This window comes from Misgurnus anguillicaudatus, chromosome 24 (genome assembly GCF_027580225.2).
Source record: "Misgurnus anguillicaudatus chromosome 24, ASM2758022v2, whole genome shotgun sequence".
Lineage (NCBI taxonomy): Eukaryota > Metazoa > Chordata > Actinopteri > Cypriniformes > Cobitidae > Misgurnus > Misgurnus anguillicaudatus.
The window spans coordinates 39,982,541-40,002,863 of NC_073360.2; the positions used below are offsets into that span (position 1 = coordinate 39,982,541).

The 20,323-nt window shown below is 38.8% G+C and overlaps 1 protein-coding gene and 1 long non-coding RNA gene across 13 annotated transcripts in view; one reads left to right on the forward strand and one right to left on the reverse strand.

Moving 5' to 3' along the window:
- Window positions 1–20,323, forward strand: part of LOC129438676 (uncharacterized) — a 164,632-nt gene that overhangs the window by 72,246 nt on the left and 72,063 nt on the right. Inside the window, exon 3 of one of the 3 annotated variants that reach the window (XR_008642668.2) lies at window positions 3,640–4,127. The exons of 1 other annotated variant lie outside the window; for it this stretch is intronic. This is a non-coding gene — a long non-coding RNA (uncharacterized lncRNA). Of the gene's footprint in view, window positions 1–3,352; window positions 3,575–3,639; window positions 4,128–20,323 lie in introns of those variants that run through there. One more of the 3 variants, XR_008642667.2, reaches the window with a different exon arrangement.
- Window positions 1–20,323, reverse strand: part of gria4a (glutamate receptor, ionotropic, AMPA 4a) — a 126,503-nt gene that overhangs the window by 68,872 nt on the left and 37,308 nt on the right. For all 10 annotated transcript variants that reach the window (XR_012367782.1, XR_008642665.2, XM_055197498.2 and 7 more), the window contains 2 exons: window positions 16,040–16,279; window positions 3,281–3,465 (listed from right to left, as the gene is read on the reverse strand). Coding sequence is in view for 8 of the 10 variants with exons in the window: in XM_055197498.2 (XP_055053473.2) it covers window positions 3,281–3,465; window positions 16,040–16,279 (425 nt within the window). In the remaining 2 variants the exon portion in view is untranslated. The remainder of the gene's footprint in view (window positions 1–3,280; window positions 3,466–16,039; window positions 16,280–20,323) is intronic.

Genomic DNA, 20,323 nt, shown 5'->3' on the forward strand with positions numbered 1-20,323 from the left:
ACCAGGCTGAAAGCTTGGCAAAGCTGGTTGGCTGGTCTTAGCTGGTTTAAGATGGAAGTAGCTGGTTTAAGCTGGTTCTCTAGCCAGGTCAAGCTGATGGGTCCATTGGTTTTAGCTGGTCTCCCAACCTCATCAGCTAAGACAAGCTTGACCAAAACCCCTCTAAAACCAGCCTGCTACACCTGCTTAACCAGCTAAAACCATGCTGGTAGACCAGCTAAAAAGGCCAACCACTTTAAACTGGGTTTTTCAGTAAGGTATGTATAGCCTTATGGATATCTTTAAAGCAGTGACGGCTTGTGACTGCTCTACCGAGGGGTGCAAATTCAAAATATGTGTTCGGAGTGTCATGTGTGTTGCTCGTGTTTTCAAAATATGTGTTTGTTGCGTCATGTGAACCATGTGCATCACGTGTTTTGTCAAAATAAGCGCCTGCTGCACACGCATCAAAATCGTTTATGAGAAAAGAGACGCTCACGGTCACAAAATACATGCAAGACACTCCCTTAACAGTAAACTCTGATTACGTATGAGATTATGTGAGTATCTGGCAAACGCGAGCGTCTCTTTTATCATAAACCCTTTGGACGCGACTGCAGCAGGCACTTTTGGCAGGACACGTGATGCACATAAATTCACTTGACGCCCCGAACACATATTTTGAAATTACGAACCACACACATGGCGGGCTTACATACATGTTGTGACGAACTTCGCATCGGTCACCCACGAAAAAAGAAGTCATCGGCCGCCACTGCTATAAAGTAGTGTGCTTCAAAACAATATGAACTTTTTTAAAAAAAGATTCAAACTTTCAGTTCCTCATTTCTCCCAAAAATTACATCAACACATCAAATAAACCTGCACATTTGATCACACATTAATGGATCTTTAAAGGGATAGTGTGCGTGCGTCCGATGAAACCGTCTATAGTTGATGGATATTTTCTTCAGGAAATGCAAATCTAGTTGTTTTAATAATATCCTTTAAAGAAGTTTCACTGCACCTTCAGTTTGTTTTTAGTCTGTGACATGCCATGAATCTGATTCAGGCTGTTTGGCAGCACCTGTTCCTGTCTGTCTCTCTCCCTCTCTTTTCCTGTCTATCTCTCTCTCTGTCTGTCTCTCTGTACATTATGTTAATGTGATATCAGAGCGTGTGACAAGCAGATCGTGCTCAAATTCTGTGTGGAAAACTGAGAAGTTCTGCACAAAAGAAACTTAACAACAAATCACAGCCGCCGCACAAACCTTGAAAAAAACTTTGGGAAGAGAAGCACTGATCATTCATCTTACTCTGTCATCCTTCAGCTCAGAATGATGTGTGCACTGTTCCTTTAAATCTGGGCCATAAAAATCATAATACCGTCTGTCTTACGCAAAACTTTTAACGAACCATAATCTTTTACCACCGTATTCATAGTTTCTGCTAAAATACCACCAGTTTTTTGAATAATATGGGATCTTTAATACCCAATGAGAATATCTATTTGTCGAGGTAGACAATGTAAAGAACATTGATCGCAGGTTGATGAAGAACATTCATTTTCTGTATAGAATTACCTGGTGGCTGGTTGAGTAAACATAGTCATAAAGTTGAGACTATGGGCCAGATTTACTAACAGCTTGCGCAGCGCAAACCATCATTTTGGCGTAAAATAACGACTGTTGGGATTTACTAAAGACATGCAGTGGATAATTAGCACTGAAAAGGTGTGGTCTAGTTCTTTTTTTGACTGATCTTATTGCATATGCATTTCTAGGAGTTTCCCTTTCAGATGCAAAATTTTTGCATGTGCGTTTTGACTGGCATTTGCGCCATTTTTTACACCAAAAAAAGCATGTCTCATGCTGCGTTTGCACCAGCCGTGGTAGAGACATCAAGCGTGAGTGATTTCAATGTTAAGTCAATGTGAGATGGGTTGACGTGCGTCTGAAGGTCTCACGGCGCGAATGAGGCGTTTAGTGCAGCGCGGTAGGCGCGTTTCTTGCCTCATTCGCGCGTCTGGTTCGCACGAATGGCGTGAATTGATCGTTGCCGCGGCAAACGGGCAAGTTAAAAATGTGAATTTTGGCGGAAAACCGCGCTGCGTTAACCAATCGGGAGCTTGCTCTAGTAGTGACGTGATTACAGAAAGCGAGCGGAGTCGCAGAAGCCCCTCCCATGACACGAATTTCCGCGTGAATGTCTCAATGACTAGAATTTCACGCGCGAATGAAGCGAGTAAACTCAAACTGTTCAAGCGGCAAACTAGGCGCAGTAGATGCGATTTTGACCCCCTTTAAACACGGCTGGTTTGAACCCACGGTTATGGGCCGTTCATATGTCGCTTGGAAAACTCAAAGCGCTTGGAAAATGCTAGGCGTGATGCTTTCTCCTTATTTCAAAAGCGCTCAGGCAGTTGCGCTCATAGGGGTCCGTCGTTGTAGCGCAATTATGAGCTGCTCCTCCATTTTTCTGCTATGGGTTTTAAAGTAACAGAAAAGGTAAGGAAGCTGATTGGTTGGTTCTTGTCACATGACTTGCGGTGCGCTTGTGGCATTCTGAAAAGTTTAACTCGATGCGTTGCGGACGCGTCTGGAGAAAAGTAGCGGGTTGCACCGCGTGCGCATCGCTTCCATTATGAGCATGCGCGCCTTCATTTGAAATAACGAACTTGAGCGCACAAAAGACACGATATGTGAACTGCCCCTTAAATTACTTTGTGCTTGAAATGGCTGCAATTATTGCTAAAAAGAAGAGGCATCACAGAAAGAAAAGCATGTGTGACACAATGCAGAGGATTGTTTTAACATTTAACAGAGGATTTGAAATGCCAGAGGAACATATTATTCAAAAATATTGTTTGCCACGTTATTTATTATTTGCTGAAGTAAATAAAATAGGAGTCACTAGGAGAGGTCACACAATACCAGACATCAAAACTTCTTGAAAACTCTCACTTTAAGGTGTCCAATGGCTTTGTTAGCTGTGATGTCTGTGGTGCTGAACTCAAGACAATTACGCGTTAACTCATCATCGACTCATTTTTGGAATTGCACTCTTGCGCTAATTTTCCCCGTTTTAGTAAATCTGGCCCTATGTCTTAAGAACGAGTCTGAATAAATAGCAATTAGTTAGAGATAATCAGTCTTATTAATTGGATTTAAATGAGACCATAACATACTTAAAACAGTTATGATCACTCTTAAAAAAAACCTTCTAACTTAAACCATCAAAAAGAAATGAAAAGACCCCAATATTTTTTTTGCGAGGACAGTAGGAATATACTCTTCCTCACCTGCTCTAGTATGTTCTGGAGTCGTTCTGGTTCAAGATCGATGACAAACTTCTTCTCTTGCCGACGGTCCAGGTCTTCCAGCAGCCGACGGTAACTCACATCGTTGAAGTTCTCCACGCAGATGGCGCTAACCTGCCAACCGTTCTGCCCCGCCTTTTCCATGATGGCCTGCAGGATGGCGTATCCTAGCAACCGTACATAAAAATCATGGGATGGCATTTTTATTTCAGAAATAAGCTTGCACTCTGAATGAATTGCGTCGGCTGATGGCGTTAATTAATTGTATGCTGTGCCTGATGCGCCTGATGTAATAGAGGAATTATACAATATTTCCAAACTGTGTGTTTGTGTTTCTACAGGTGTGTGTTTGTGTTTCATCAACTCGTCCCCTGTCCAAATGTCCCGTGTGTATTCTGCACCAGTGTGCCAGTTATGTCAGCCAAGAGCAACAGATGTCCCTTAAATTGGCTCTTAAATGCACAGCAGGACAAACACACGGTCCGCTTTGTCTCTGTGTGTGTTTCGCTTTTCAGAACCGATATGACACAAACCAAAATGCACAGACAGAACAAATGACCATTATATACGCACAAAAACTCATACACACAGGATATGTTTTGTGTAATAATGAAATTGCACCAGCTGTCCTGTAAGTAAACAGACTGCCAGCAGAGACCCGGTGAATCCCTTTACAAAAACCCCAGTCTGTGATAAAATGGACCTTGCTATGCACACTCTCGCTCTCTCACAAGGTGTGGTGTACTTACTACGGTTTATTAAAGACTGTATGCACTGATTCGGAGATGATAACTGGACACCATCAGCTGTATTAAATGAGTGATAACAATCTGGCATGGTCCTCTTTAAAACATTTATCATTGAATACTGTTGAATACAAAGTATACGGTCGTATAAAATGTGCAGTAAATGGTATTGAAGTGGGGTTTTGAAGTAAATGTCCCGCTTTTGTTACTGGTGCAACATGGATGCCCTTACAATGCTCATTGGAAGGTTATGATGTCACTTAGTGGTTGCTGGTGGAACGTTCTCTTGCCCGTGCTTGCTCCTCTGATGTGGCAGATCGTATAGAGCAGTGGTTCCCAAAATTTTTCAGCGTGTGGCCCCCCTTGTGTACGGTCCATTCCTTCGCGGCCTCCCAAAGAAAATTTGTGACAAAAAACTGTTCTAAAACTCAACATTTTAATAAAAAAAACATTAAATTATACAAAAATGTAGTGCTTTTGGCTAGTAGCCTTATTTTTTTAGGTTTAATTACACAGAATTCATGATAAATTAATGTATTTTATAAAATGTCATAAAACTGGGGCCCCCCTGGCACCATCTCGGCCCACAGTTTGAAGACCACTGGTACAGAGACCCCTACTGTCGTCATTGACACAATGTCAAGTGATCGACAGAAAGGGAACATATCGGTTACGACTGTAACCACCGTTCCCTGATGGCGGGAACGAGACGCTGTGTCCTTCGTGCCACAACACTTCTCCACCCCGCTGACTTAAAAGTATCGTTTCCCAAGTTCCTCAGTACAAGCTACTCAATAGTGCACACCATCTCCATACCTGTGGGGTGGAGAATGGCATGCAAATTCCATTCGCGCAATTTCATTGGCGTTTCCCATTTAGGCTAGAATAGATTGGCTCTCAAGAGCAAAACCACTTTGTCATCATCGACACAGCATCTCGTTCCCTCCATTAGGGAACCGTGGTTACAGTCATAACCGAGATGTTTTCTATTTAGCGCTTTCAAAGGACTAGCTTATTGGTTTGTGACTTTAGGCAGTGCAGTAGCTGGAACCAATCAGTATCAGTGTCCAGTTCAGACGGACAGATGGTCCGTTTTTCAGCTCCGTTGAGCGTGCCAGTAATAGCTCGGTCAGTTATGCTGGGCCTGTAAGTGGAGATGTTAGCTTATCTATGTTGATACCATTAGAGTATTCATAGCGTAGTGGATTCCAACACTGCTGTAATGACACGCAACACTGTAGATTAACAGTATTATGTATTTACGCCAGTGTGATACCAGCCTACAGGGGGCAGTGGAGAGCTTAATGACACCGAATTCACAGGATATCCATCCTGATCTTACAGGAATTTGTATGTATTTGTACTAAGTCAATCATACAAAAGCGTACGAATATATGAGAAAAACCCATTAATAATACCTAACTTGGCCCCTAATAACAACGTCAGTATATTTATCCTGATCTTATGGGAATTTGTATGTATTTTATGAGTTGAATGTATTCGTGCGAAGTAGGGATGTGCATCGATGCATCGCGTTCCCATTAAAAAGACCTGTCTAAAATCAATTCTGAATCGTAAGGCTCCGATTCAGTGTTTCATGCACAGCTTGTGCATGTACTACGGCTCCGTTATCCGTAGGAAGTCCTTATCTATCTTAAATCACTACGAGTTTGACTCGTTTATAACGTGCATTTAAAAAAGCAACACTTGTATAAAACAATCATTTAAAATATTCTCTATTATCATGAAAATACCTGAAACAATCTGAAGAACAGCGATATAAATATGCCTCTAGATATTTCCTGGAATAGTGTTTATAATGATACTTCTTCTGTGGCACAAATGGAGTTTCTGCACGAAAGCGCCGTCTGGCTTTTGAATGTGGCGGCATTTAACCGTAATTCATTCAATTTCATTTATTGAGAAAAAGCGCATTTGCCTGATTAATTGTCACAACCCTAGTATGAAGTGAATCATACAAAACATACGAATATATGAAAAAAATATATATAATACCTAACCTAGCCCCTAACGTCAATGTCAGTATATTTATGCTGATCTTATGGGTATTTGTATGTATTTTATAGGTTGTATGTATTCGTACAAAGTCAATCATACCAAAACGTATGAATATATGAAAAACAAAAACAATAATAAATATAGCTGCAAGCAGCAATACCGGGGTCAAGCCGAAAAGGGCACAAAAGGATGTAAAATTGAGATTGGATAAGCAGATTGAAGAACCTAGGTAAACCTAATAATTTTAGATGAAAAAACAAAAAAGTTATCAAAAAAAATAATCTAAGTTTTTGTCTACTGCAATCGTCCTTCTGTTATTGACAATCATGGAGCATTAGAGCACTGAGTGACATGTGAGTGGTGTTTGCAGTGGCAAAACATGGGTCACATCATGTTATAACAAGTTTAATTAGTCAAAAGAGACCATCCTCGTGTCTCTACGATGTTCTGATGCAGAGATATAGCTTTTGCAAAAACGGTTGATAAGGTATTCTCAATGGTTGCTAGGGAGTGAATTGGCAATCACCAGTGATTATAGTCAAAGCCATAAAAGAAATAATCCATGATGACTCATGGCTTTAGATGTGTTGTTGCAGTAGTTTTAGGCAAAAATACCATATTCTATCTCAAAACCAGTAGGTGGTGCAATTAAAAAATTGTGCATGCAACATGAGGTCATGATTGTGTTACATCTAGCTAGTTTTATGACAATAGACTATAGTTTAGTTAAGAAACAGTTGTATGACCATAAGGCTGGCTTGTTATCAAAGGTTTTGTTCAATTATAAGGCCATCTAGTGGTGCAAGCATACAATTTTTTGTGTGTAGCCTCAGAATGTGCTCATGCATCAGCGTATCAAATCTGGTGAAAAAATATATTTTCGTTACGAAGTTACAACCATTTATGTGTAAAAAACACAAAATTTGAAGGTAGTTTTTCGTTTTTTGCAATTTTCGGCCATTTCTGATGAAAATTTTAATATAACGCCAATAGAACTTTTTGTTCAGAAGTTAAGGTTAGTTTCTTCCTATGGTGTTTTTGAGTCAATCGGAAAAACGCTCGCGGAGATATTCACGCGTGTTTTTTAAGTGCTGTTTTGCTGCGCAGGGTTAACCGTAAGGCGAATTCTGGCATGTTTGGTATCGTTGGACTCGGCAACTATTCAGAACTCCAAAGAAACAAGTCCCGTGAAAATACCTCAATCGGAGCCAAAGTTATAGGCGTGTAAAGCATTAGTCTGACCACTAGATGGCGCTGTGACAAAACTCTGCATGCACCCATAGTTCCTGACTGGCATCACAAGTACCAAGTGTCGTGTCAATAGACATAAGTTTGACGAAGATACAGCCTAAAATCTGTTTTTTTGCGCTCTACATAAAATTCGTTAAGGTGGTATACGACAACGGATTGGTTTATCAAAATTCTTTTAATAACTTTTTGCCTTGAGTGTCTCTAGATGCTGCATACCGATTTTTGTGGCAATCGGGTAAAAACTCTAGGACGAGTTCGAAAAAGTAGGTTTTACGAATAATTCAAAATGGCGGAAAAATTTTCATGACGGAAAATGACGTCATAGGGTCCAATCGAATCGTCTTGAGCCAAGGAATCAGAGGAAGCAATAATTTTGTTTATAGGACTTACAGATCAGAAGTTATAAGCAAAAACATTAGTGCAACTTTGGACTGTTGGTGGCGCTAGTGGGTTAGACATAGAGACTCCAAATTTGCTGTGGGGACACATTGGAGTGTCCTTTATCAGTATGCCAAATTTCATAACTTTCCTACGTACGGTTCTATGGGCTGCCATAGACCGCAATGGCGGAAGAAGAATAACTAATAATAAATATAGCTGCAAGCAGCAATGCCGGGGTCAAGCCGAAAAGGGCACAAAAGGATGTAAAATTGAGATTGGATAAGCAAATTGAAGACCCTAGGTAAACCTAATAATTTTAGATGAAAAAACAAAAAAGTTATTAACAAAAATAATCTAAGTTCTTGTCTACTGCAATCGTCCTTCTGTTATTGACAATCATGGAACATTAGAGCACTGAAGGACATGTGAGTGGTGTTTGCAGTGGCAAAACATGGGTCACGTCATGTTATAACAAGTTTAATTAGTCAAAAGAGACCATCCCCGTGTCTCTACGATGTTCTGATTCAGAGATATAGCTTTTGCAAAAACGGTTGATAAGGTATTCTCAATGGTTGCTAGGGAGTGAATTGGCAACCACCAGTGATTATAGTCAAAGCCATGAAAGGAATAACCCATGATGACTCATGGTTTTAGATGTGTTGTTGCAGTAGTTTTAGGCAAAAATACCATATTCTATCTCAAAACCAGTAGGTGGCGCAATGAAAAAATTTTGCATGCAACATCAGGTCATGATTGTGTTACATCTTGCTAGTTTTATGACTATACACTTTAGTTTAGTTAAGAAACAGTTGTATGACCATAAGGCTGGCTTGTTATCAAAGGTTTTGTTCAATTATAAGGCCATCTAGTGGTGCAAGCATACAATTTTTTTTGTGTGGTCTCAGAATGTGCTCATGCATCAGCGTATCAAATCTGGTGTAAAAATCTCATTTTGTTGCAGAGTTATAACCATTTATGTGTAAAAAACACAAAATTTAAAGGTAATTTTTCGTTTTTTGCAATTTTCGGCCATTTCTGATGGAAATTTTAATATAACGCCAATAGAACTTTTTGTTCAGAAGGTAAGGTTAGTTTCTTCCTATGGTGTTTTCGAGTCGATCGGAAAAACGCTCGCGGAGATATTCACGCGTATTTTTTAAGCGCTATTTTGCTGCGCAGGGTTAACCGTAAGGCGAATTCTGGCATGTTTGGTATCGTTGGACTCAGCAACTATTCAGAACTCCAAAGAAACAAGTCCCGTGAAAATACGTCAATCGGAGCCAAAGTTATAGGCATGTAAAGCATAAGTCTGACCACTAGGTGGCGCTGTGACGAAACTCTGCATGCACCCGTAGTTCCTGACTGGCATCACAAGTACCAAGTATCGTGTCAATAGGCTTAAGTTTGCCGAAGATACAGCCTCAAATCCGTTTTTTTGCGCTCTACGTAAAATTCGTTGACGCGGTTTACAGAAACGGATCGACGAATTGACATGAATTCCATAACTTTTTGCCGTGAGGGTCTGTAGATGCTACATACCCATTTTCGTGGAAATCGGGCTAAAGCTCTAGGACGAGTTCGCAAAAGTAGGTTTTACGAATAATTCAAAATGGCGGAAAAATTTTCATGACGGAAAATGACGTCATAGGGTCCAGTCGAATCGTCTTGAGCCAAGGAATCAGATGAAACAAGAATTTAATTTCTAGGACGTATGGGTCAGAAGTTATAAGCAAAAACGTAAGTGCAACTTTGGACTGTTGGTGGCGCTAGCGGGTTAGACATAGAGACTTCAAATTTGCTATGGGGACACATTGGACTGTCCTTTATCAGTGTGCCAAATTTCATAACTTTCCTACGTACGGTTCTATGGGCTGCCATAGACCGCAATGGCGGAAGAAGAAGAATAACTAATAATAATAAGAAAACTAACAGATACAATAGGGGTCTTCGCCCATTCTGGGCTTGACCCCTAAATATAGCTGCAAGCAGCAATGCCGGGGTCAAGCCGAAAAGGGCACAAAAGGATGTAAAATTGAGATTGGATAAGCAGATTGAAGAACCTAGGTAAATCTAATAATTTTAGATGAAAAAACAAAAAAGTTATCAACAAAATTAATCTAAGTTCTTGTCTACTGCAATCGTCCTTCTGTTATTGACAATCATGGAACATTAGAACACTGAAGGACATGTGAGTGGTGTTTGCAGTGGTCACATCATGTTACAACAAGTTTAATTAGTCAAAAGAGACCATCCCCATGTCTCTACGATGTTCTGATGCAGAGATATAGCTTTTGCAAAAACGGTTGATAAGGTATTCTCAATGGTTGCTAGGGAGTAAATTGGCAACCACCAGTGATTATAGTCAAAGCCATGAAAGGAATAATCCATGATGACTCATGGTTTTAGATGTGTTGTTGCAGTAGTTTTAGGCAAAAATACCATATTCCATCTCAAAACCAGTAGGTGGCGCAATGAAAAAATTGTGCATGCAACATCAGGTCATGATTGTGTTACATCTAGCTAGTTTTATGACTATACACTTTAGTTTAGTTAAGAAACAGTTGTATGACCATAGGGCTGGCTTGTTATCAAAGGTTTTGTTCAATTATAAGGCCATCTAGTGGTGCAAGCATACAATTTTTTTTGTGTGGCCTCAGAATGTGCTCATGCATCATCGTATCAAATCTGGTGAAAAAATCTCTTTTCGTTACAAAGTTACAACCATTTATGTGTAAAAAACACAAAATTTGAAGGTAATTTTTCGTTTTTTGCAATTTTCGGCCATTTCTGATGAAAATTTTAATATAACGCCAATAGAACTTTTTGTTCAGAAGGTAAGGTTAGTTTCTTCCTATGGTGTTTTCGAGTCGATCGGAAAAACGTTCGCGGAGATATTTACGCGTGTTTCTTAAGTGCTATTTTGCTGCGCAGGGTTAACCGTAAGGCGAATTCGGGTATGTTTGGTATCGTTGGACTCGGCAACTATTTAGAACTCAAAGGAAACAAGTCCTGTGAAAATATGTCAATCGGAGCCAAAGTTATAGGCATGTAAAACATAAGTCTGACCACTAGGTGGCGCTGTGACGAAACTCTGCATGCACCCTTAGTTCCTGACTGGCATCACAAATACAAAGTATCGTGTCAATAGGCTTAAGTTTGGCGAAGATACAGCCTCAAATCCGTTTTTTTGAGCTCTACGTAAAATTTGTTGACGCGCTATACGACAACGGATTGGTTTATCAAAATTCTTTTAATAAGTTTTTGCCTTGAGTGTCTCTAGATGGTGCATACCGATTTTCAAGGCAATCCGGCAAAAGCTCTAGGACGAGTTCGCAAAAGTAGGTTTTATGAATATTTAAAAATGGCGGGAAAATTTTCATGACGGAAAATGACGTCATAGGGTCCAATCGAATCGTCTTGAGCCAAGGAATCAGAGGAAACAAGAATTTAATTTCTAGGACGTACGGGTCAGAAGTTATAGGCAAAAACATAAGTGCAATTTTGGACTGTTGGTGGCGCTAGTGGGTTAGATATAGAGACTCCAAATTTGCTGTGGGGACACATTGGACTGTCGTTTATCAGTGTGCCAAATTTCATAACTTTCCTACGTACGGTTCTATGGGCTGCCATAGACCGCAATGGCGGAAGAAGAATAACTAATAATAATAATAAAATTAAGAAAACTAACAAATACAATAGGGTTCTACGCCCCTTCGGGGCTTGACCCCTAATAATTATTATAATAAAAAGAAAACTAACAAATACAATAGGGGTCTTCGCCCCTTCGGGGCTTGACCCCTAATAACTAACCTAACCCCTATTGTCAACGTTAGTATATTTATCCTGCTCTTATGGGTATTTGTATGTATTTTATAGGTTGTACGTATTCGTACAAAGTGAATCATACAAAAACGTACGAATATATGAGGAAAAACCCATTAATAATACCCAACTTAGCCCCTAATAACAACGTCAGTATATTTATCCTGATCTTATGGGAATTTGTATGTATTTTATGAGTTGTATGTATTCGTACAAAGTCAATCATACAAAAATGTACCAATATATATAAAAAACAATAATAATACCTAATATACCCCCTAACGTCAATGTCAGTATATTTATCCTGATCTTACAGGAATTTGTATGTATTTTATGAGTTGTATGTATTCGTACGAAGTGAATCATACAAAAACGTACGAATATATGAAATAAACACCAATAATAATACCTAACCTAGCCCCTAATGTCAACGTCAGTATATTTATCCTGATCTAACGGGGATTTGTATGTATTTTAAGAGTTGTATGTATTCGTACGAAGTCAATCATACAAAAACGTACAAATATATAATAATACCTAACCTAGCACCTAACGTCAACGTCAGTATATTTATCCTGATCTTATGGGTATTTGTATGTATTTTATGAGTTGTATGTATTCGTACGAAGTGAATCATACAAAACATGAGAATATAAGAAAAAAAATAGTAATACCTAACCTAGCCCCTAACGTCAACATCCGTATATTTATCCTGATCTTACGGGAATTTGTATGTATTTATAAGTTGTATGTATTCATACAAAGGTAATCATACAAAAACATATGAATATATAAAAAAACACAAAAATTATACCTAACCTAGCCCCTAACGTCAACGTCAGTATATTTGTCCTGATCTTAAGGGAATTTGTATGTATTTTATGAGTTGTATGTATACGTACGAAGTCAATCATACAAAAACGTACAAATATATGAAAATAAAATAACTATAATAATACCTAACCTAGCCCCTAACGTCAACGTCAGTATATTTATCCTGATCTTATGGGTATTTGTATGTATTTTATGAGTTGTATGTATTCGTACAAAGTGAATCATACAAAAGCGTACGAATATATGAAAAAAAAAAAAAACCTAACCAAGCCACTATCGTCAACGTTAGTATATTTATCCTGATCTTACGGGAATTTGTATGTATTTTATGAGTTGTATGAATACGTTCGAAGTCAATCATACAAAAACGTACAAATATGGAAAAAGACTATATAAACACCCAACCTAGCCCCTAACGTCAACGTCAGTATATTTATCCTAATCTTATGGGTATTTGTATGTATTGTATGAGTTGTATGAATACATACAAAGTTAATCATACAAAAATGTATGAATATATGAAAAAAAAAACAATAATAATACCTAACTTCGCCCCTAATGTCAACGTCACAGAAGCGAAAAGAAAAATTGTACAAACATTTACGAATTTGGTCAAACGAATTAGCCACTTCATAAAGTTTGTACGAAATGCCAGATATATCAATTTAATTATGTTTGATTATAGTTGATTTTCAGCTATTACTGGATTCAGTAAAGTTTCTTTCATTTTTGGGGTTTACTAAGTTTCCCCCTATTTACAGTTGTTGCCATTACTATTTCAATTTGCCTTGACATTAGCTAAAATAAAGCAAAATCACTATTTTTTATGCATGTGGTAGTAAATGAAAATAATCTTTTGGCTGTTGCAATTTAGTTTTTTTTTTAATATACATTATTTATAGCCCATCTCTTGCCTTCACACAGTCTGTGGTAGTGAGATTGAGCATTCAGATGGGTTTATTTGAATCGATTGGAGTTTATGAGATATAAATGAATAGATCTCTGTTACTCATAGCCATACTGACTTCATATCACAGCTTCCAGTGATGCTAATGTCTCCAGACAAGCCAGACGTTCCAGTGTAAAGAGACATTTCACATGTGGGCAGGAGGGAGCGATGAAGGCGTTTTAGCAGGATGAGCTAGCGTCGTCTGCAATGCAGATCTGCCAAAAGAGGTGCGAGGTCAAACCAAGTGCGTCTAAACGAGGAGAACGCATCTCAGCATCTTGGGAATGATGGTAGTCAACAAAACGTGAGAGCTAAATTGGTGGGAAAAAGATGCTGCGTTGTTGTCCTTGGAATCAATGCCAACTAAGATGAGGGTCTCCGGAGGATAGCGATCAAATTCAAACATCAGCACTTATTAGGCGCAAGTTGAGAAGGTAATGAGGATGAAGAACAAACAGAAGGGTGAGGGAGGAGAGGGTCGGATGTAAGCACATCCATTAGTTTCTCTTTCTCAGTTTTGAGCTGGAGATCACGGTCGAGCGCATGATTGGCTTGCGGCCCACGCCGCTTTGGGCTGGAGGATGAACGGTTAGCGCTTCACTGACCTCAACGCCGCGGAGAAACAGAGGACCGACAGCAGGCAGGAGATTTTTAGCCATTCTGTGGCCATACAAATCCAAAACAGATGAAGAGCCAACTATAGCCCTGGCATGGGACGAGGACACATTTAATGTCAAGAAATTCTCCTTCTGCTAAGCTGGCTGCCTGACACACAGAACCACACAAATACACGAACAGGTCTCGCATCGCTATGGGGTTCCCATGGTGCCAGGCGAAAAATTAGACGGCAGCTGTGACTTAAACACTGTTGCCAAGTAACAAGTATATATATATATGTGTGTGCGCGTTTATGGAGCTAAATTGATTTTATTAAGTTTATTCAGCATGCAGAAATTTATGATTCATTTATAAGAAAAAAACTTGTTTTATACAGTAATCTTTCTAATGCGCAGTTGTGTTAAAGTGAAGATGCTTTGAAAAGTTGATTGGCCCGAAGTGAATCTGAACATGTGAAGAGTTCAGATGAAAAACCTCTAAGTGCCTCTTTGAGATGTTTTCTTGTAAATTAGCATTTTTTTATCAGGCTCTTATGTTTAGGTTTAGTAATTTCACTTTAATGGCAATGAAAAGGTTATTAGTCAGTAATTGAAATGCCTTATTTTCACAGGCATTTTGTCATTTAGTCATTTCACTTTAGTATTTAACATATTTGACTCTTTTATCCTCCGAGTGCGTGCAAAAATCTTGACTTCTAAAAAATTTTCAGGCACTCTTTACTGTTTCTTTACTGTTTCCTTTCTGAATAAAGGTAAAAGGTTCAAAATTTGGTCAATAAAATGTGACCCTGCACCACAAAAAACAGTCATAAGGGAAAATATTTTTGAAATGAAGATATATCATATGAAAGCTGAATAAATAGGTTTTCCATTGATGTTTGGATTCGTTAGGATAGGACAATATTTGGCCGAGATACAAATATTTGAAAAATCTGGAATCTGAGCAGTGGCAGCCAGTGACTTTTTCGAGGGCTCGCAATGCAAAGCTCGTCAAAACATGTATTTAGCCCATCATGTGTGTGGCTCATAATATCAATATATGTGTTTGGCACGTCATGTGAAACTGCTTCGAGTGCTGCATAGGTGTTAAAGGCACCGCAATTTGCTGGTTTCGGTTCTTCTTGTCCAACAGAAGATTTTCAGTAGGGAAGCTTCTTCTGTTGCACATTCTACATCTGGTGTCCCTCAGGGCTTAACTTTGGGACCGTTACTATTTTCATTATACATGTTACCCATTGGCTCGATATTTAGGAGATTCGGGCTTTGCAATAATTTTCTGCATTTGAACGTAGGAAAAACACAAATTGTCCTGCTTGGGCCAACCGAAAAAACTGATCTGAGCACTGTGGATTTGGGTTCTCTAAACCCTTACCGTTCTTTTGTTGCTAAAGATCTGGGGCCAGTTGTTCAAAAAGTTTAATCTGGATCAAAATGATCCAGATTTGGAAATCCCATGTTTTGCTATCCAGGATCAGGTAAACCATCTCACTTTTGTCCTGGTTTTTCAAAGCAAAATTGGATTGGATCACCCTGATTTAGATACACACTTTTTCAGATTAGCAAATCTGGATTAAATGGGATCACATGTCAATGTTGACTATTAGCTATGTAAGAAACAGCAGGTAGTTTGGTTTGTATGGGGTTACTAAGTGTTTTTACTTGAAAAGACATTAAAACAGCACAACTTACCCTTACTTTTTATTTCAATTTAACATTTAGTCTGTTCTTCTGGCCCTCAAAAACCAACATAGATTATACACAACCACATTGAAACATGAATTTTTAAGTCATAAAGAGGTTAAATATCCGGTAGTTTACATTTGTAGAAATGCCGGTTGTTAAAACTTTTAAATGTTTGGTTTCTGATGATTGTGATTTTAATGAATATACTGTAAAGTGCCAAATGACAGTTAAAGTTAAGGATTACTTTTGCTATTATCTGAGGGATTTATATGGAAACAAACATTTTTAATTTTTTGCTATATTTGTTTAAATTGAGCTATTAAAATGAATATTATTGGTAACAACATCTAATTAGTCATAACATAAAAAAATGAGACAGCTTCGTGTAAGACAGATGTTCCAGTCTGTTGAGGTTTTCAGCGACAGATGCATTTCTTACCTCGGTCCGTGTCGTACAGGAACACGAATCGGTTCCAGTCGTAGTGGTCGAGAATGCTCAGCAGGGCTCCTCGGATGGACGGTCTCAGCTGTAGTACAAACTGCGTCTCGCCCTCCGCGGGGAAACTGGGAGTCACCAGGGAGATGTGAAGGGCGCTGCAGAACGACGTCAATGTGTGAACCGAGCGCTTATCGTACAGGCCGAATATGGCGAAGACTCCACGGGAATACTGCGAACAAACTGCGAAGAGAGACGGATAGATTGTTAAAGTCCCGTATTACCAGGATGTATAAATACTTGTTTAAATAATATATCATTGTATTATAAGTAAATGAGGGTCTATGCATTGGACTAACGTTCATTTAGAGGCAAATCATTTGTAATGAAAATGTCACATTGGTGCTACATAAAGAATATTTCATTTCAGAGATTCGCCCAGTTTCAATAATAAACCCAGTGTAGACTCATTACTTTGAGTGTCTCTGTGTGCGTAAAAGACTGAGAAGACTTCAGTAGTCTGTGTTTAATCTTCAAAAGAAAAGCGAACATGTGCTTGATTTCAGGGCTGATGTGTCTGTGCTTTGAAGTAGGTTTGTAAGACGCCATTTACTGTTGCTCTCTATGAATGACAAACTCCACTACAGTCTTTTATACTGTAGTGATCAAACACTCTGTTCTGCTCTTTTGTCACTCAGGTTTGTTTTATTATAACAGGCTTCTTCTAAAACGACATTTACTTTCTCTCACACTCACATTTTTCACATTTTTCAATTTCAAGTGCGCTTCATTGGCATGACAAAAACTGTACATTTGTATTGCCAAAGCGTTTGCAGCTTGCCTTTATATAAGTAGTGCAAATACTCAAGTACCCCCTCAAAAAAACGTGGTTATTTTCAACCCAGCGCTGATCTCACGAATTTCCGTGGCATAGTCATGGAATTTTGTGCTCATTTTTCCGTGGCATTCTCACGGTTCTCCGCATTTTTCCGTGGCCCTGCTACGGACTGTCTTTTTCTGTGGCATTCTCACGAATTGGTTACTCAACTGTTTTGTCCTATTTTCTTACCATTTTCGCTTCGGTTTAGGGTTAGATTTACATGAAATGACATCCCTACCCAAACCCAACTCTAACCCCAACGCCAGGCGACAATTGTTTAAAGTTTAGAAAATATAAAAGAATAAATCAGAAAAAATAGTATAAACCAATAGTTAAAGTGACAAACTAATGCAAACACCAAATCTAACCCTAAACCGAAGCGAAAATGGTTTGAAAATAGGAAAAAGCAGTTGAGTAACCAATCCGTGAGAATGCCACGGAAAAAGACAGTCCGTAGCAGGGCCACGGAAAAATGCGGAGATCCGTGAGAATGCCACGGAAAAATGAGCACAAAATTCCGTGACTATGCCACAGAACTTTGTGAGATCATGTTGGACGAACCCAGCCCGTTGGGTTGTAATGTAACCTACACTGGGTTATTTTAACCCATTGTTGGGTCAAATATGAAAGTGTTCGACCCTTTTTGACCCAAAGTGTAAGATATGCCTGTTTAGTGCAAAACTAAGTGTAGTGAAATAATAAGATATCGAAATTTATAAAGACAAATGTAGTGCAAAAGATTTACAAAAAAAGAGAAAAAATACATATTTACATTTCTGTTTATATATATTATATACAGCGGGTGAAATAAGTATTCAACATGTCACCATTTTTCTCAGTAAGTATATTTTCAAATGTGCTATTGACAAGAAATATTGGTAACAAGTAATCCATTAGGGCTGGGTAAAATATCGATTCGTCAATGCATTGCAATTATTTGTTTCTCAATTCAATATCGATTCATCAAATCCTATGAATCGATTCAGCCCCCCCGGCCAGTGGTGGCGCTGTGGGCAACACTCTAGTGAGAGTGTTCAGCGTTGTACAAGACGCGCTTTATAAAAACAGATAGATCAAAGATGGCAAACAGCAGCACTTCTTTCAAGCCTGCACCATCAACGTGATCAAACATTAGTACTACTACACACATTATTTAAAAATATACTCAGGTACTTAATTGCTTGTGTATTTACTTATTATTGATACCAAAGCAAGTAAATCAATATCGAATCGGATTGAACCGAAGCCTCAAGAATCAAAATCGAATCGAATTGCGAAATTCTTAACAATACCCAGCCCTATAATCCATACATACAAAACAAAACAAATATGTTCAGAAATTAAGTTATGTGTAATAATGAGTATGTTTACATGCACAGAATAAGCGGATAACTAGCAAAAATCTGCTTATTAACTCTTTCCCTGCCATTGACGAGTTATCTTGTCAATCCGCAATACCGCTATTATCCACCAGGTGCAACTTATAAAACCTGGAAGTATCGCCCTAGGGCAAACAGCTGTATGTTCGTGTAAGTTTTGAGGAACGCTCTGCATCTGATCTCTGATCTCATTCTTCACAAAAATGCAATTATCTCAGCTTTTGTATGCGTTTACATACAAATCAATAAACTGCGCAGACAACTGCGTTGACATGGGACTTGGAGATTTGTCAGGTTTCTCGCAGGTAGTGACATCACCGCCTATAGTACATAATAGTCGTTTAAAGGTGCAGTGTGTAAATTTTAGCGGCATCTAGTGGTGAGGTTGTGAATTGTAACCAACGGCTCAGTCCAATGCTCACCCCTCGCTTTGAAACAAATAGAGAAGCTACTGTAGCCACCACCGGACAAACATGTAATTGTCGGAGACAACTTAGTAAAAAAGTTTGTCTGTTAAGAGCTTCTGTAGAAACATGGTAGCACAAAATGGCGACTTCCACGTAAGGGGACCCTCAGTGTATGTAGATAAAAACGTCTCATTCTAAGGTAATAAAAACATAACGTTCATTATAAAAAGGTCTTTATACACCCCTGATAATTTAGTTTTGTATATTATTTTGCATTTCTGTGAAAAGATCCTTCAAAAAATTACATACTGCACCTGTAACCTGTAACTACAACACAAGCTTTAATTTTCACAGTTTCTCTGCCAACTGCTTTAGTCAACTGGAGACTTTTATGCGTTACTTTGCGCTTACTTTCGTGGTTTTCTGACATTTATCTTTCACACGCGGAGACATGCGCAAATGAACAAAACCGTGAGAAAGCAGTTTAAGGTGTTTACATGCATGAAATCGGGGTAATGAGCAAAAAACTACTTGTGACGATAATATTTTGCTCACTTCGTTTATGGGCTTTCCCCGATAAAAGAAAACCGTTTTACGCGTTTACATGACCCCACGTTATCAGTTTATTAAAGGAATAGTCTACTCATTTTCAATATTAAACTATGTTATTAACTTAACTAAGAATTGTTGATACATCCCTTTATCATCGTTGTTACCTTAACTAAGAATTGTTGATACATCCCTCTATCATCGTTGTGCGTGCACGTAAGCGCTGGAGCTCGCTGCGACACTTCGATAGCATTTAGCTTAGCCCCATTCATTTAATGGTACCATTTAGAGATAAAGTTAGAAGTGACCAAACACGTCAACGTTTTTCCTATTTAAGACGAGTAGTTATACGAGCAAGTTTGGTGGTACAAAATAAAACGTAGCGCTTTTCTAAGCGGATTTAAAAGAGGAACTATATTTTATGGCGTAATAGCACTTTTGGGAGTACTTCGACTCGCCTGAAAAGTATGCTCCCCTTCTCACTCTCATAATGGGAGAGGGAGGGTGTTACTGCGCCGAGTCGAAGTACTCCCTAAAGTAGGACGTAAGATGATGTAAACGCGCTCATTGTGAAATGACACAGGGAAAAAGTATTGAAAACATGAAGAAAGGGAGGTGCAAAAACCCAAGACAACAGCTGAAAACTATCAGTAATTAAAAAGCTATCCAGTGCATATTAATATCAGCTGGTTCAGTCCCAACTGATGGCCTACACAAAGTTCTTATTGCAAAGTTGTCACACAAGACACATCTCATGATGGGTAACAGCAAAGAGCTGTCTCAAGACCAAACATAATGATGGCATTGGTTATAGACGCATTTCTAAGCTTCTGAATGTTTCAGTGAGCACTGTTGGGGCCATAATACAGAAGTGGAAAGACAATAATTTCACCATGAATTTGCACATTCATCTTTCTTTCAATTATGTTAAGTTTTCCAGTACCATTTGCTAAACAGCAGCCCCACACCATGATGTTACCAAATTTTTCTTACGGGTGATGTGCAGTGCCATTTCTCCTCCAAACATGGTGCTTATTTTGGCATCCAAACAGTTCAATTTTGCTCTTATCTG